This window comes from Amblyomma mixtum, chromosome 2 (assembly GCF_055824585.1).
Source record: "Amblyomma mixtum isolate Tamu chromosome 2, ASM5582458v1, whole genome shotgun sequence".
Lineage (NCBI taxonomy): Eukaryota > Metazoa > Arthropoda > Arachnida > Ixodida > Ixodidae > Amblyomma > Amblyomma mixtum.
Window position 1 is genome coordinate 206,543,517 of NC_143013.1, and position 16,968 is coordinate 206,560,484.

Genomic DNA, 16,968 nt, shown 5'->3' on the forward strand with positions numbered 1-16,968 from the left:
AAAACGTATTCATGTTCGGTTTTCGTGTTCCGAACCACAAACCAGAAAGAATTAGATTTTGAAGCCTATCTTTATATGGTAACTCATTAACTTGCAGCAACAAAGCTTGGCCACATACACTCCCCTGAGGATTCAAACAAAGGAACGCCATCTGTGTTCCATGTCACAGATACATCGTTCTCAGTTAGAGGCAAGCTTCTGTAAAATAGACTCTTTGTAATGTCGTCTACATCGTAGGAAGCCGGTGGACGGCGCTTGAGCAATTTTTTACTTAAAAACAACTCCTTGATTTGTGATGCTATATCGAGAGTGTAAAAAAAAAATCCAGTTCGCTAAAGAAGTGGGACACTATGAGTGAGAGCACACTGCTGACAAAGAACATCAGTATCTTCACACGGGAGTGTGAGAAGGTACTCGAAACACTCAGGACAATACACGTGTGTAGTGCGTTTGCACTCATACAACGATGAAAACTTCTTGAAAAACAAGTACTTCGTCTTCGGAATACTTGTATTTCGTGGCATGTGGGCATCAATCACATTAAGGAGGCTTTCTGTGGCTTCCTTCGAAGAATGATGTCTCAAGCTGTGGGCCATGACCATGACGAGGCTCTGGGCTTTAGAAAGTTTGGCCTCAGGATACAGCAGCTGCCCCTATATAAAACGACATTGAAGGAGACTTAATAAGTAAAAAGGCGGCTAGCGCTGCTAATAGACAGCCGGAGCACTGCCTGACGAAGAAAATCTGCACAAAATATTTAGATTGAAGCGCCGGCGGAAACTGCGCGGTAAAATACTACATTATAGTTGTGTTACGAAAAATAGAAGATTGATATTTTCATATCGCTCAGGCTAGCACGAGCACTTTAAAGGTACAAGTGGGGTACTCACCATATCGCCAGGCTCTGAGCTATCGACCTCTGCGTCTCTGTCGTCGTCATCAGAGGATGAGCCTAAGCTTTCTTCGGACGAGAAGATTTCCACGGTCTCGCTGTGAGGTGGCAAAACATCGATGCCACTGTCCTGTGAATTGGTTGCTCCTTCTTCCTCTCTCTGCTGGGTTTCTTTCCTGTGGTGCAATGACGGCGTGTCCGCAGCATTCTCCCCTTCGCTATTGCTGTCAAAGTCCTTCTGCTCTGGCGCCGAATCAAAATTACTCAGTTTTCGCCCAGCATTCTTTCGCAGTGACCGCTTTGTACGAGCGGGAACCTTGCAGGCGCTGTCATAGAGATATTGTTGATATTTTTTCGGCCTTAACATTTCTCCACCTGGCAGCAGCTGTTCAGTGCTGTCAAGTTCACGACTCGTGCAGACTGAACGCGCACTCGCCACCAGCTGAAATATATTGAGTATGTCACGTGACAAAGGCGAGGAGGTAGTGCCTACCGCAGCAAGTCTCGGCATCTCGGTACATGGAATTTTCCCCATGTGGCTCTCGCTTCTGGGGAGTCACCGCAACGAGAAATCTAAAGCCGTTAGCGCGCACTCAGTTTTGTAGCAGACGACACTGGGAGTCTAGGACGGCACAGCCTGGTTCAAAATGGCCGTCCCTTCAAGTGGCTTCGAATTACTATTCCTAGCTAAAATTTGCTCGTAGAGCCCTACTTCTGTTTTAAATGCGCATAATAACGTCGTGGCTAGTAGCTTTAATTATTTTTCACGGCAATCCACCCCACGAGCCACATGGCGAGGTAGCACCCCGCTGACATCCTAAATGCTTTCAGGGTGTTATCTCAAGCCATGTTGTAATCACCGAATTTGGGATCTGAGGCGTTTTTCAATCGGCGATCAGAAGCACGTTTTCCTGCTACACGAGCCGAAAGGCGTACTTCAGCGAGCGATTTTGACTCAAATTCTGAGCTCTAATTGGCCGGGACGGATTTGTGCTGGATTAGGCGTCTGCTACGGATCGCCTGAGCTGGAAATACTGAAGTTGTCGCTCAGTTTTCATCGCATGTCTCTTCTTGTATCTCGTTGCCCCACGCTGTGCACCTCTTACAAGGAGCGTTTATTCCGTCTTTGATTTTTTTTTTTCATCTTTCATTATGTGCCCTAAAACCTAGCAACATATCTTCCATCTTTTTCCTTATCTCTGGTTTTTTTTTTTCGATGCTTTCGTTCCATCCCTGCAGACCGACCCAGTCCTCTCCTCCTGCGTGGTTACCGCGACCATCCTACCTCTTCCTTCCTTTTCCTTCCCCCTTGAAGCGCATCATTCTGCGCTTCTTCAGCTCTGTTGCTTTTCTTGCTATCGCTGCCACCTTTCGGCGTACAGTTTCTTCCTGGTATGCATACAGGCGGTGCGCATATAGTTTGTACTGGACTGGCTGCGAACGCGGACCCGCTGAAGAACCGGGCGCGTCCCATCGACGCCGCCGAAATCCATGCGAGAAGCTTCCGTTCGGAGACGGTACGTTTTAGAAGGTCAAGTCTACTACCGCTCCTAGAGCCCCAACCCCCCTGCGCCAACCCCTGCGCGGGAGGATCGATGTGACGATTCCCCAAGTCAGCGGACGCGAAGTACGCCGCAGGCGCCGTCTCCGCGGCACCCAGCTGCACGGGGAAGAAGGGAAAGGGAAATAAACGCTCCCTCGCTTTTCAAGGAGAGGAGCCAGTTTGACTCCCGCCAGCAACGTATACTGTCGGTTTACGGGCGCCCCTTCCCGCGCCCTCCTCAGGGCACGTCGGTGACCCGTTTCGGCATCGAACGGAGCAGGGGAACGCGTCGTGCAGACAATTAAGGGGAAGCTCAAGAAGGCAGCGCCTGGAGATTTCCAAACAAACATCGACAGGATCCTGCTTTCCTACAGAACAACGCCGCACGCGTTTACTGGGTCCCCTCCCGCTGAGCTCCTTATGGGCAGGCAACTGCAAACGCCCATTCAACGAGTGCACCCCGGCCTAAGGGCGCATGTGGACAATTGAAGCAAAAGATGCGCTGCGACAACAACGCACGCAAAAGCTCTTTTCCTTCGTCCGGCGAGCCGGTCTTTGTTCGAAACTTCCGACCAGGCCCAGCTTGGATTGCCGGAACGGTTCGCCATCCCACAAGTTCTTCGTCGCTTCAAATACAGCTAGAAGACGGAACGCTGTGGAACAGACACGCGGACCATGTGCGACCGCGAAGGACCCCCGGCGTTCTCTCCGACGACGAGGAGCCTCTTCCTGCACTGGCAGCGACAACGGACACGGAACAGCTGTGCCCACCTCGCTGCTCATTAAGCACCGAGCCGTCTACAACAGCCTCGGCGCGGCAACAGCAGTGAATTTCTTAATTCATCGATCTTCTAATCGTACTACATCGTATCGATGCAGACATCAGCTGACTGCAGTTGTGGCGCGGCAGAGCGCATACCAAACCTGGAGCAGCAGATTGAATTGTTGGAAGAAAGGCTTGCCTCCGCTGAGAATAACTACAGTAAGTCACTTCACATGTCCTTTCTTTGTAAGCTTTTATGCTGTGCCTTGAAATTTTGTGGCTTGTGGTTTTGTGTGTAGCTAACCAGAGCTCAAAATAAATTTAGAGCACAATGACATTTTAGAGATTTATTTTAGACGGCTAGCATATTTAAGCTTACTCTCTTCCCACCCTAGAGGATGCAGTGCCTACATCACTGCCGGCAACATCACCGAATGAACAATTTTTTTAGCAGCCTAGGAAACACTGTAGGGATCTCGTACATTCCGCGCATTCCTTTCCAACATGATTGCTGCCGTGATTTGCAGTAGCACTGATCAAGTGGCAGAAACGTCTACTGTTGAGTACTTTATCGAAATCGTCTTCATTGGGCTGTAATAAATCTCGTGTATTTAAGGCGCAAGCTAGTAATCCGCCGCAGCCTTTAGCCATTTCATGTCACCCTCCTTATAAGATTTCAATTTCAATTTTGTACATGTTGGGTACACTTTTGACCATGAAGTATTTTGTATTGGCAATTTTCACACCATGGGCGTGCCCCTGTGGATACAATATGGCGAGGATGCAATAATCGAACTTCTTAGCCAAGCAGTCTCTTCTTGTAGAATAAAGGAAATATGAGTCAAAAATCGCTGGTTGGCTTTTTAAACCATTTTGGTTGCATTTATTTACTTTTTCTTGCTTGTATTCATTGCCCAGAAAACATTTTAGAACTCTGCAACTTATCGTGATCTAATGTGCGCTGCGTATTGAATGGCTTTATAGGCTGATTTATCAGACCTCCCAAAACATGTTTTATGATCGTTTCTCTTTTTGCAGAATCATACAAGATGGTCAAAAAACTAGAAAAAATTCTGACGCAAAGAAGTGAGCCGATACTGTTGCGGTCCCAAAGGTAAATGGTTAATTTTTTTCTCGCATTGTGGATTCAAGTCTATTGGAATATGTATCTTAACATTTTTTGAGATAATTTCATACTGCTTTGAAGTTAGAAGGGCCTACTTTACATGCTGTGTACTGGGAAACTGCAATCCTTATGAACGAACGAACCAGCAGTGGGAGTTTTAGTGAGTAGTAAATTTAATGGCATATGATACCTCGGGGTTTACCTAACAAAGCGACGTTTCCTATTAGGGACGTCGTAGTGGAGTACTCGGAATTAATTTCGACTACCGCTAGTCGGATAGACCTTAAAACGAACAGCAGTTCTTAACACTCGGCCACGGTGTACGGCATCTTGTATTCCATCACTGGCCAATCACAACAGTAAAATAAATAAATGTTTTAATATTTTAGTGAATTAAACAAGCCAGGTATCAAAATCTTAGAGCTCGCAATTTGTTTATTGTAATTACCTTCTTGCTTAAGTAAAAAAGAGCATTAAAGGGCTATAGACACCTAATTTTGGTGGCATGTTTTCTTCTTTGTAATGATGCGTACAACAGCCGAATGATGGCTGTGACGTCAAAGTGTGGTTATAGTTCACGTGAGGCATGGAAAAACTGCGATATAATCACTGTTTCGTCACTTTAATTTACTACAGTACTGAAGCTAACCTTCTTCGAGCCTTGAAGACAACGTATGGAGAAGTACCGATTAAATTGTATCTTTTCATGCCTCACGTGACCTGTAACTTCTCTTTGAGGTCACAGCCATCGTTCAGCTGTTGAAACCGATACCGAAACAGCACGAGAAAGAAATTCGATTGCAAATTATTTATCGGTTGTGTTAGGCTACCACGCGGTAATCCATATATAATAATGCTTTACGCCTCATTACCAAGAAAAAACATCCACCAAAAGTCAGGTGTCTACATTCCTTTCTTTTTTGTCGTAGACAAATTCTGTGCGGCGGTCCTCAATCTGGTCGGAGCTCCACTGCGACTTAAGTTGTATCCTCTATCAAAACGCTGCCACCGCGGCCAGAATCCTACCCGAAGTCCTCGGGCTGACCAGTACACGGGTTCGATCCCGACCGCGCTTCGATGAAAGCGAAGCCCAAGGCCCCACTGTTCTGTGCGGTGTCGTGCACGTTAAAGAATCCTATGTTAGCGAAATTTCGGAAACCTCCTCTACAACGTCTCTCATAGCGTGAAACGTCGAGAATTTCAACAACGGCTGGCGACCTGCAAGTAATAAGCTACAGGTAGCGTGACTTCCGATACTGCCCACGCTGAGTTGTTGCCGTGTGCGTACAACATGGCTACTCTGTCTCACTGGTGTTCTTGGTTACTCTCCTTAGTTTTTCTGTCATGAGAAGGAAGCACACATTTGCTCGTACCTCCTCCTTGTTGAGCAAAGAAGAACCTTTAATGGTCGCTCTAAATAACGACCTAGCTGAAGGAATAAGGTTCACATTTGATGTCCCTTTTTGCAAGTATGCTAACTTGCTTATCGAGGTATTGTTTGAAACTTTATTTCGCAGGTGGAAATCGGCAACGGGATTTGCGTGGACAAAACGGTCATCGACCGTTTGCTGGCTCACTGCCGAGGCCAACCCTGCAAGTTCGCCCGCCACCTCCTGCGTAGTGTATTCACAGTGGAAGAACTCCGTGGCAAGTCGCTCACTGGCAAAGGCAGCAATGCCAACAAAGACGCAGAAAAAAAAGAAGCTCTTGATTTGGATCGAGTTGGCGCCATTATCGGTATGTCTGTGCATTTCATCATTTTAGCCTCGACTCGCGGCAGGAGCATTGCAAAGGAGTCTCAGAGTTTACTCTTAAATAACGAAAATATGTATTGGGGCATTTTACTTACTTACCTCTTAAAGAAATCAATTTAAAGATTGTGAGTAAATGATACTCTAAGATTTCTTTGTATACAGAAGGTTCTCCAAAGCACGTGAAATGTTACAACCTGCAGCATATCGTGCTGTATTTAGTGATAACCGGAACTTCAGAAAATCTCTACTGTGGAGCATGCAATACGAAGACAATTAATTCTTTCCTTCTGGAAGGCTGGGAAAAGTCTTCAGGGAAGGATCCATATCGATCCACAAAAAGTACGCACAATTCGTTTTAGGAAGTTTAATTACGTTGAGAAAAAAGGTTTCAAGGGGAAAACAGGACACTAAACAACGTTTTGTCCTTCTGAGATAAATTCAAATGTCATCTCTTTGATGCCGTGATTATAACGTGCAGTGAAATGCACTGTGACCAAATTCAGAATACTTAAAGGTGCAAGGGAAGAGGAATCTGAACTCGTCTTATTGCCGCGGGAACTCGATATACACGTTCCGAACATTCTTGGAAACTTCGGTTTATTGCCCTGCGTGGCCGATTTTCCTAATTAAATCGAATTAACGTCCGGCTCCCGCCTTTTTTTAAAATTCTCCCGGTACGGTGGGCGGAGTCGGCCAACGCGGGGAGTGCCTTTCACCCAGTCCCGTGGCGGTTTGCCGCTCTGCCATCGGCGGAGTAATACGTAGTAATCCGTAGAAGCAAACAGCCCACTCGTATTTTTATTTCCGCGGGCTTATTTTGCGGCCATATCATCTGCGAATGAAACTATTTGTTCACGGAAACCTAAAAAACAAAATAAAGCGAAAGCAAAGCCTCCACGGAACTGGCTGAAAGGCACTCCACGCGTTGGTCGACTCCGCCCACCGTACGGGGAGAATTCAAAAAATAAAGGCGGGAGCCGGACGTCAATTCGATTTAATTAGGGAAATCGGCCGCACAGGGCAATAAGTCGAAGTTTCTAAGTATGCTCGGAACGTGTAGATTGAGTTCCCGCGGCAAAAAGACGAGTTCAGATTCCTCTTCACTGCACCTTTAATTTTTTTCTTGGAACGTACGGCTACGTTTCGAGCAATGCATGTTCTCTTACCCTCGCCGAACTAAGACTGTGGATGCACAGGTGCCAGAGATATTCCCTCCTCTATAGCAGCAGTGAGCATCTTAGCACTAAAGCTCTTATGAAGATGGGTCGATGCAGGTACTTAATATCCTATGCGGTTCTGCACTCGTCCTCCTCCAAGCGCTTTTTTATCAAATTAGGCTTTTATGTTTCCCTTGTGTTCCTCTTAAATGGATGAAATGGTAATGACGGGTAAAATGCGCATTTTGCTGCTTCCACTCTTTTTTTACGATTACCTCGTTCCATAAATGTTGCTTATGTTCTTGAACCACAATCAGAGTCCGATGCAAGGACCTGATCCCTTGAAATTGAATTCAGAGCATGCGCATGCTACAGGTGCTCTACACTTTGTTTTTCTTTTGTTTTTTTAGGCTACACATGCTCCAAATTTCCTGGGGTGGCGGTACAACAGATAAGGACAAGCCTTTCATCAATGGTGTCCAGGGAAATAAAATGACAAGGCCCTTGATTGATGTAACCATTTTGAAATAAATTAATACTTAAAAGCTATACCTGATCAGTGTACTTGTTGCCAGCAGCATTCATCTATTCTTTGGGTGTTTACCACCGTTATGCGCTTCTTGCATGATAAAATCATATGGTGACAATGTTTCTAAAATTATTTCTGTCATCGCTAATCTCATCAAAAGTCAGACATTACATCCGCATTACCACATTTGACATCACATCCGCATCACAAAATCGGACATCACGTCCACATCAGGAAATCAGGCATCGAACCACATCAAAAAATCTGACATCACATCCACATCACAAAATCTGACATCACATCCACCTCAGGAAATCGGAAATCACATCCACATCAAGAAATCAAGCATCAAATCCACATCACAAAGTCAGACATCACATCCACGCCACGAAATCGGACATCACATTCACATCACAAACTCCATAACATCCACATCACAAAATCGGCATCAAATTACCTTGAAGCTTCCCACAAAACATCATCACCAGAAATCCCTTAAAAGGATTCATCATATCCTCATCAGATAATTGGTCATCACGCGCACATCAGACAATCGGCGGCAAATTTTCTGGAAACATTCCACAAAACATCATCACAAGTCTTCACCATAAATCCATCACAGGATACATCATATCCTCATCACACATTAATTCAACACATGCACATTAGACAATCGGCGGCGAATTTTCTGGAGGGCCTCGACAAGGGCTCCACACAAACATCATCACGAACACCACAGAATGTACGTTGTGTGTGATGCGATTGAGCAACAAAAATTCTGCAGAAGCACCATAAATTTTTTTGTAAGGGTAGGAGCAGATTGGCTTGAGCTTTACCACAATTCAAGAAGTTTGTGGTTAAAACGAAAAACGGAATTTCAGCCTCACGCAGCGACGCCGAAATAAAGCCGATTAATTATAGGGCGATTATTATTGTTGCAACTGCTTCTTCAATAATACAATGGAAACTTTAAACGAGACTAATTAGTTTGTGTTTCAACATGCCTTATACAGTATGTTGTGACAAATTGATTTTGAGTTCCTGCGGAAAACGAAGTCGTCAGAAATTGCGCTGTTCGTGTTGATCGAAATCCCCCCAAAAATGAATATCTATTACAACGGTATTTCTCTGAGGAATGGAGATGGGGGAGAGATGAAGAGGCGGCGGAGGGATGAAGAGGCGGCGGAGCGTAGACGACGGCATCAAAGACAGTGAAAGGAAACGACTGCCGCTTGTGTATTTAATGTGCCGTGTTTGGTTTTGGTGCTCTCGTTTAGAAGCGCCGATTTTGGCCGTATACTGCAATAAACCAAAGCCGAACGCAAAATTTTGATCCAAGATTTTTATCAGGCGCCATTACCTGGTGGGAATGACCGGTGGACCGTGCGATGCCAGAATCGCTTATCTCGTCTTTCCCCCATAATATATTCGACAGTTCGTACCACGCCATTAGCACCTACTTAGAATCTTGGATCAAAATTTCGGCATGGACCTTGGTTCATCGCAACATGCCGATGAAAACGGCCCAACTATAGGAGGACATCAAAAAGGCTCGCATGATACATCGACGACAAAGCGCCGGTCATACATTGTATGCCTCTTTAATGTCCTCGCTATGTTAGACTGCTTGAACGATGCTTCAGGTACGTAGAGGAATTCACTGCAAGGTTGATGCACAAGATCACTCGCGTTAATAATACAATCAGCCCCTATATTTTACGTCAAGGCAGTGAATATGCTACAGACAGTTGGCATCTGAGTTAAGTGTCTGAAGCGGATACTTCTGGCATCAGTCCAATAGCCTACAATGACGCACTACAGTATCCTTCAAGTACTCCATCCGGCGGAGTTATGCACTAAAGGGGCGGAAGTCTACGAAACTCATTGAGACTGGTGCCTGGTGGGTAATCGCATTCTCTTATCCTAGGCAGCTACTGAACGAAGTATGCACTTATAATTGTTAACTAGGAATTAACTCCTCGGTTTTACGAAAACGCCTTAGTCAACATCCTGATGACACAGAGCCGTCTGTGATCAGTCTCCTTTCTTTAGGCTCTAATGCGAAGGCATATATTGCATAGCTCGTCCGAACAAAATTCCGTCACTGGAAGTAGCCTGCAGAGCGTGTCCACAGACCATGCCCGCAAGATCTGTCCACAGGAACTGGTAACTTTCACGTGACATTGTGCGTGATAGTCTGAATTAATTATGTGATGACGGTACAGTGTTATAAACGCAAATGAATAAAAGAAACGATGAGTTGTACAAAAAGTGATGACGTTATTCGACGGCCACGTGATAGGGTCACCTGACTAGGAACAGAAATGTTGCAACTTCATTCAGAAGTTGCGGGATAAGTGCCACGGGGCAAGGAACTTGAAAAAGTTGCAACGTCAAAGTCACGTGTTGATGTCATGTGACAACGAACCTGGAAAAGCTGGAAAACCATTCAAAGTCACTTGGTAGCGCACAAACAAAGCACGTAGCAGTAGAAACGATGGACTTTATCACTGCTGCAGCATAACAAAGCCATGCTTTCCTATTTCTGCACTGCAGCAGACTGCAATGCTCGCAGTTTTTTGTGCCTAGTGACATTGACATCATAGGCACATGCATTTATGTCTTGCTCTTTTTCGTTTCTTTGAAGCTAGCAATCAATACAGAAATGCTATCCGGTGGGATGGTTCCCTTGAACCTGTGTAAGCCATAGTTTGAAGCGTTTACCGATATTGCACACTCGTCGGAGTTCCTAAATTTTGGTAACGTTCAAACATCCCGATCTCTGGCCTGTTGTATTTTCAGGATTGAATAAATATTCCAGATTTCATACCGGTTTTTACTCCTGCTTTCCACTGCAGCAACGGCATATAAGCCAGACCAGCTGTGTAATCTCTTTTGTTTTTTTTTTACTTTTCGTTACCTTTTTGGAGACCTTCGGTCTTAGCTGCTATCAGACAAGACGATTGTTAGGCCGCAGGCCTTCCGCGTCTTTTTCCGTGGATATGTCTTCATTACCCGTATCGGCTGACCGTAGAGGCAGCGCCGAGTCTGCACATTGCTCACAAATAAAAAGGCGAGTATTTCAAATTTACAAAGTGAAGCTACAAGTTCCCTTTATCACATTTTAGGAGTCTTTTTTTTTCTTAACTCTAATTCGTTTCAAGAAGGCTTATGCACATTAATCTCTTATGCAAACTAAGCGAAATTTTCGCGCACGCATAATTTAAGAGTAGCTCGTAAGAATCATTAGCCGCAGTTGGCAGTCCGAGGCACGTACGAAAGTCAATATTTTTTGGAGAATAAGCTTCAGAAGGCTAGGAGGACTTTTTACAGCGGAAGTAAGGAAGCGGCCAATTCCGCTGCTCGAGCGCACGTCAACCGAGTGACGTGTACCGAAGACCCAGGCAGCGCGAGAGAACGGCTCATGACGTATCATGACATAACGCTACACTACCGCGAAGAACGTTAACTTTACCCTCCGTCACACACATCGCTGACAACACAACAGACGACCTGACGACAACTTCAGACTCGCACCTTTCCATCCCCAGGAATACTTGCGCTTTTCTTTCCTTCTACTCACACCATCGAATGTTCCCACTGTGGGGCCCCCAGAGCGACATTCGACCACGTTGTGTTCACCTGCCGACAACTACAACCACTGGCCCAATGGGCCCGCACGGACTCGGAAGGGTGGGAGGTCGTGGTCTCTAGCTCCGACCCGGCCTCGCAACTGAGGCTGGTGCAATGGCGGAGGTCACCGTCAGACACGGGCTGCCGGCCACCACCCACCACAAGGAGGCAGCCCACCTATGAAATTGTGAACTACAGGTGCTGCCCCAAAAATAAAGTTTTTCACCACCACTACAGCGGAAGTTTTTACGAGGAGCCCAGCGCGAGCGAGTCTGCAGCGTAGGCCAAGGAGAAAAAAGCAGCTGCGGAGCACCGCGAGTGGTCTTCTATTGCACATGACCTCGTCTTCATTGCGGCTGAAGGTGAAGGGCATGTGGGGCTTGCAGCCGCAGGCTGCAGCGCTTTGAGTGAGTGAGTGAGTGAGTGAGTGAGTGAGTGAGTGAGTAGTGAGTGAGTGAGTGAGTGAGTGAGTGAGTGAGTGAGTGAGTGAGTGAGTGAGTGAGTGAGTGAGTGAGTGAGTGAGTGAGTGAGTGAGTGAGTGAGTGAGTGAGTGAGTGCGCGTTTATTCAAGAGGATACTGACTAGACCGCATGTGGGTGGGCTCTCAGTGCTGGGCTCTTCACGCCGGCAGCTGAAACGAATATCCGGCGGACTTCCGAGCGTTACAGGATGCGTTGGTAGCAGCAAACTTTAGCCCGTTGTGAAAGATGACGCGAAGCCGATAGGATTGGCGGCCAATGCAAATACTGTTGCCAGACACCGGCAGCATGTATTCCGGGGGTATCGCAATCGTAAGATGCAAGTGCCCGACCTAGCTGCCTGTTGACTTCGTCCTGACTGTCTTTGGAGCCGGAGCTGGCTGAACGTGCGCTGTTAGATAAGCAGCTTGCACGGAAGGTCAGATACAAGAGGTAAAACAGACGTTGGGCCAGCTTTTAAATTAATCGCTTGAGTTAAACAGTAGATAGGTTTTATAGTGACCTTCATAATTCCCCTGTGTTAAGCAGGAAAATTAAGGATGTACAGTCTTTGTCAAAAGTAACCAGGCTGCACGTTTTGCTTCTCAGTCGTATATTAAAGCTATTATGCCAGCCCTCAAGCTCTAAATCTCTCTATTATTAAGAAGAACCCCTCTTCTCACCTTCAAATAACTTTTTGATCTTTATTAAAGCCGTGAGGACTCTACTATACGAATGAGAAGCAAACCTTGCAGACTGGTTACTTTTGACAAAGACTGTACATAGTACATTCTCCAGAGAATGAGGTTTGTGCTATCGTTGTTTTCTCTCATATTCTATCTTTAAAACTTCGTACCACAATATTTGTTCGCTATCATCAGGCTATCATTGTCATCAGCAATTATAATAAACAAACCCAACGACTAGAAAGTCAGTTTAGGTGACTGGCCCCCCTAGAGAGCGAGCCATACCGAGTATACAAAAAATTATCAGAACATCTTGGAGCAGATTAAATAAATGAAAAATTGTTGCATACATCTCCCATGGGCCAACATTAGCTACACTCCAGCCTTCACGATTTCTTAAACCCATACGTAACACCCAGTGACGGAGAGAAATTAGAGACTCGCAGAAGCAGCAGAATGAAGCTTGGGGCATGGTTCATATCTACCCTACGCATGAAATCCCTACCAGCGTCTGAAGATCAAGTCCCACTGCCAGCTATGTCCACCGAAACCCAGAAGAAGCTTTCTAGGAGCATATTTCTAATGAATACATAGTCTTATTACATGCACAAAAATTTGAGAATTTCGCAAACTGCCCGGCGAACAAAACTACACAGGGAAAGAGAGCTACGTACCTAATAAACGGCGGAAATTGTTTTAATATATTCAATGCGCCTAGCAGAAGTAAAGCAAAAGCAATCCATGAGTACATAAAGAAGAGACTTATTTTTTCCACGCACTGAAGGATAGGGCACTGGACACCGTCAGAAAGCAACCACCCGCATCGGAAAGCAATTAGTTGTTCAAAAACGAACAAATAGCTGCAAGGCCGTCAATAACATGTGCCTGATTTAGAACGAACAGCAAATACACAACTGCAGTCATTTAGAGAACTCAATACACAGCGAACAAGCGAAGCCAAGCAGATAGGTAGCTCCGGACGATGTTTCCTAAGGCCAGGAAAAGTCAAGCAAAGTATTTTACTACAACGCAATAACGCAATCGGTACAAATATTTTTTTGTTTTTATGGGGTTTGATTCCCCAAGGCGGCTAGGGCTGTGAAAGATGCCGTAAACGATAAATCCGGATAATTTCAAACACGTGAGATTCTTTAATGTGCACTGGCATAGCACAGTGCGTGGGTTTCTAGCATTATATATACATCAAAATGCGACCTTCGCAGCCGGCTCGAACCTGTGTCTTTGAGGTCAGTAGCCGAGCACCACCGCCAATGAGCCCTTCCAGCGGCTATGCAGCGATATGTATATCTCAAAGGCGCTATACCTGGGGAATTGGGCAGTTTATGAAATAACGACCGCGGGTTTTTTACCACAACTTGAAATCATTAAACTCTTTGTCCACACTGCGAAATGAAAGAAACTAGTTGCACTGTCGATAAGCACACCTGCATCGATGACAGCTCGGCGAAGCCACAATCTACGTGTATTTTCAAGTAATATTATGTATTTATCGCTGTGATTTGACAGTAAAACCTAATTCTAATGCACGCAACTGCTTTTTTTTTGTCAGGTAATATTGTCATCTGTAACAACTTCCCTCGATGAAAACACCATTCCGTTTTACTCACCACAGATTAGTTTTGATTTATGTTAAGACATGGCTTAGTCCTGTATAACGGGCTGAATTTTATATTGAATTAATACTTTTTCACGGCTACTGTTCCATTCCTATCTATGGTATTGCTTGTTTTTGCCCTGTTTGCAGTATTTCGCTCCCTGTAGGGAGAGCTGTATGGAGATCATGGAGGAAGTCAACACTTTATTCTCTCTCTTCGTATGCTTCGCCCTTATTTATGGTAACTAATGACGTGCAGAGTAGGCATAATCCGCAAAGCGTTATAATCCAGCTTTCACACGTGAGTAGTCCACGGACTGTTCACTGAAAAAAAAAAAGAGACATTGCCCGCCGTAATGATTCCCTCGAGCCCCTCTGGAGATGTCCTTTACATTATCAGCTGGCCGCTTTCGAGCAGCACATAGAGAGCAGGCCACTCTCGGCGGGCTTAGTGCTAAGCGCGTGGCCCCAGAGTTGGCAAACAGTCAAGGCAAGGCTGGCATTTTCACTTTTTGTGAGCGATACGGCCCTCGAATCGTGGTTATGGGGACATCAAATGTGCACACACATATTCTCATCCCACTTCTCACCACATCGTCAACCATGACGATCATCTTTCTTCCCTTGTGTATCTTCCCCTGTGCAGAGTAGCACTCCAGATATCCATCTTTCCGGCCGACCTCTCTGCCTTCGTCTCATGGAACGTTTTACTCTTTATAGGCAAATATGGCGCCACTGAAAAGACGGAAGAGACTTGCGCTCGGCATATATTTGTTGCAAAATTAAATGGCTGGCCAAATGATACGTTAGCCTGTGTAGAGCACGCCGGTGGACAATGTACTGCAGCCAGAAGCGAAAGGTGCTCGATAGGAACGCTACCGCGCCGATGCATCACCCCACGATGCCAACAGCGGGCTTAGAGGCCATACAGGCTTTATGAACGAGTGAGCCTTGAAGCTTGAGCTAAGTGCTTGAAATAAATTTTTTTTTCCGCAACTGCAGAGGCTGAAGTTCTGCGAAACTCAATTATGTTAGTTCTGGGATGTACTTATTTGCAAAATTAACCTGTAAGCTGCCAGAATCAGAAAGTGACCCGGATGTTTTTTTTTGCGTCCGTTGTCTGTTGAGCCTACAAATGAAACCAGCTTAAATCGTTTGTTGGTTTGTTGACATTAACAACGTCTTGGGCTAGAAGACTACAAAGTGGGAAGTAGCGCGGCACAGAGCGTACGCGCTAGGCCCACCGTCATTAAATCGAGCCAGAGCCATATATCATGTCGTTCTGTCTTCTTCGGCTTGCCGTCACGTAACATTTGGTGTGAGGTGTGGGGTCAACATCGCCATGCTGGTGCTGGAGCTTCAGCGTGCTGCGTCTTCTGCGGTTGTCGGCCTTGTGTTCCTGGTCTGCGCCGCCCGGCTCCTCCCCAGCCCGCCAGGGGCACATCCACAGGTGGATTTGTTCACCGCTTTCATCTTTTCTTCTTTGTTCATCCGTCCGGTCGCGCCCAACGTCACGTCCTAAGTTCCACCATCACTGGTCTTTTAGTTCGTACGATCGGAACGATCGCTCGGTGGCCACGGGTAATTCACAGACTAGAAGAGGACAACGTGGGCAGTGGCGCGGTAAAGAGAGCTGGCGCTGGGCCCACCGCCATTAAATCATGCAATAACCATCTCTCATGTCTTTGTGTCTTCATCGGCTTGCCGTAACGTAACGTTAAGTATTGTCATGGAGGAGAGGCAAAAGGCGGTGAAAATTATCGCTTGACAACTCCGCTAGTTGCAGGAGAAATTGCCAGAACAAGCAGGGCCGCCGTTCTCATTTAGTTTGGTTAATATGCACACTTAAGGGAAAGAAAAGAAAATGACAGCAGGATAAACAAATCTGGTTCATTAAAAGTGCAGAAATTATGAATTCCATTAAGGATGCAATTTTTATAAAAAAGAATAACTTCATTTTGCGCGTTTTTCAAGCACTCACACAAGAAAGGACAGAGAGAGAGAGACAAGAGGTGCACAGAAGAAAAGGACGGGTGCTTGTGTCTCATGTGCCGCATGTGCGTTTGATATCCACGTTTTGTTCCAAGCGCCACTGCCATGGCAGAAACGGCTGCATAATTGTAGTGTCTGTCATTTTTTTAAGTAAAATACCTTCTTTTTTTTATTGCGGTTTGTAAGTCGCGAAAAGCCAGTTGAGCCAAGGGGTGGTGTTCTGCGCATTCTTTTTTTCAACCCTATTACACATGTAAATGCCAATAGATACAATTGAAAAGCTTAAGGGTATCTTGGCATTTTTCAGTACTGCGGCGGAGATGGTGGCAGCGCTTTTTTCAGGAGAAAACATGCTCCGCCCAGCATGAGGTGTGGGATGGATTTTGAAGCCGAAGTTCGAACTCATCCAGCATCTTTTTGATGGACTGTTCTCGCGAAGGCAAAGTAACTTCAACATTCCTCATACAACAGACATTTGAATTACTGCAGGATACAGCCTCGTCGTAAGGAGCCTGAACTGTTATGGTTGATGTCGTCAGCTCAGCTCCTCAGGCGCTCAGTCGACGTATGTTGGTGTTGGGTCTCTTCCCATCGAATTTCCGGCTCCATGGGTATTATTGATGAAACCAACTAGCAAGTTCAGTTCTATTCCTATTACTCCGAGAATAGGTTAGAATAGATTGCACGAGTCTTTAAGGCTATTATTGTCTGCAAAACAACGTATGCGAAAAGACGTATTTGCCAGAGTTATAGTATTGTGTGTCTACTTGACTGTCTTTTTTGAGCACTTAAGTGGACGGCAGGAGCCCTGTTATTGCAA

General features: G+C 45.6%; 1 protein-coding gene across 1 annotated transcript; it reads left to right on the forward strand.

Moving 5' to 3' along the window:
- The first annotated feature begins 5,030 nt into the window (after nucleotides 1-5,030).
- LOC149362355 (uncharacterized) lies at nucleotides 5,031-7,731 on the forward strand. Its single transcript, XM_089568271.1, has 3 exons — nucleotides 5,031-5,039; nucleotides 5,842-6,061; nucleotides 7,646-7,731. The coding sequence occupies exons 1-3, from the start codon at nucleotides 5,031-5,033 to the stop codon at nucleotides 7,729-7,731; spliced, it is 315 nt and encodes a 104-aa protein (XP_089424397.1).
- The last annotated feature ends 9,237 nt before the right edge of the window (nucleotides 7,732-16,968 follow it).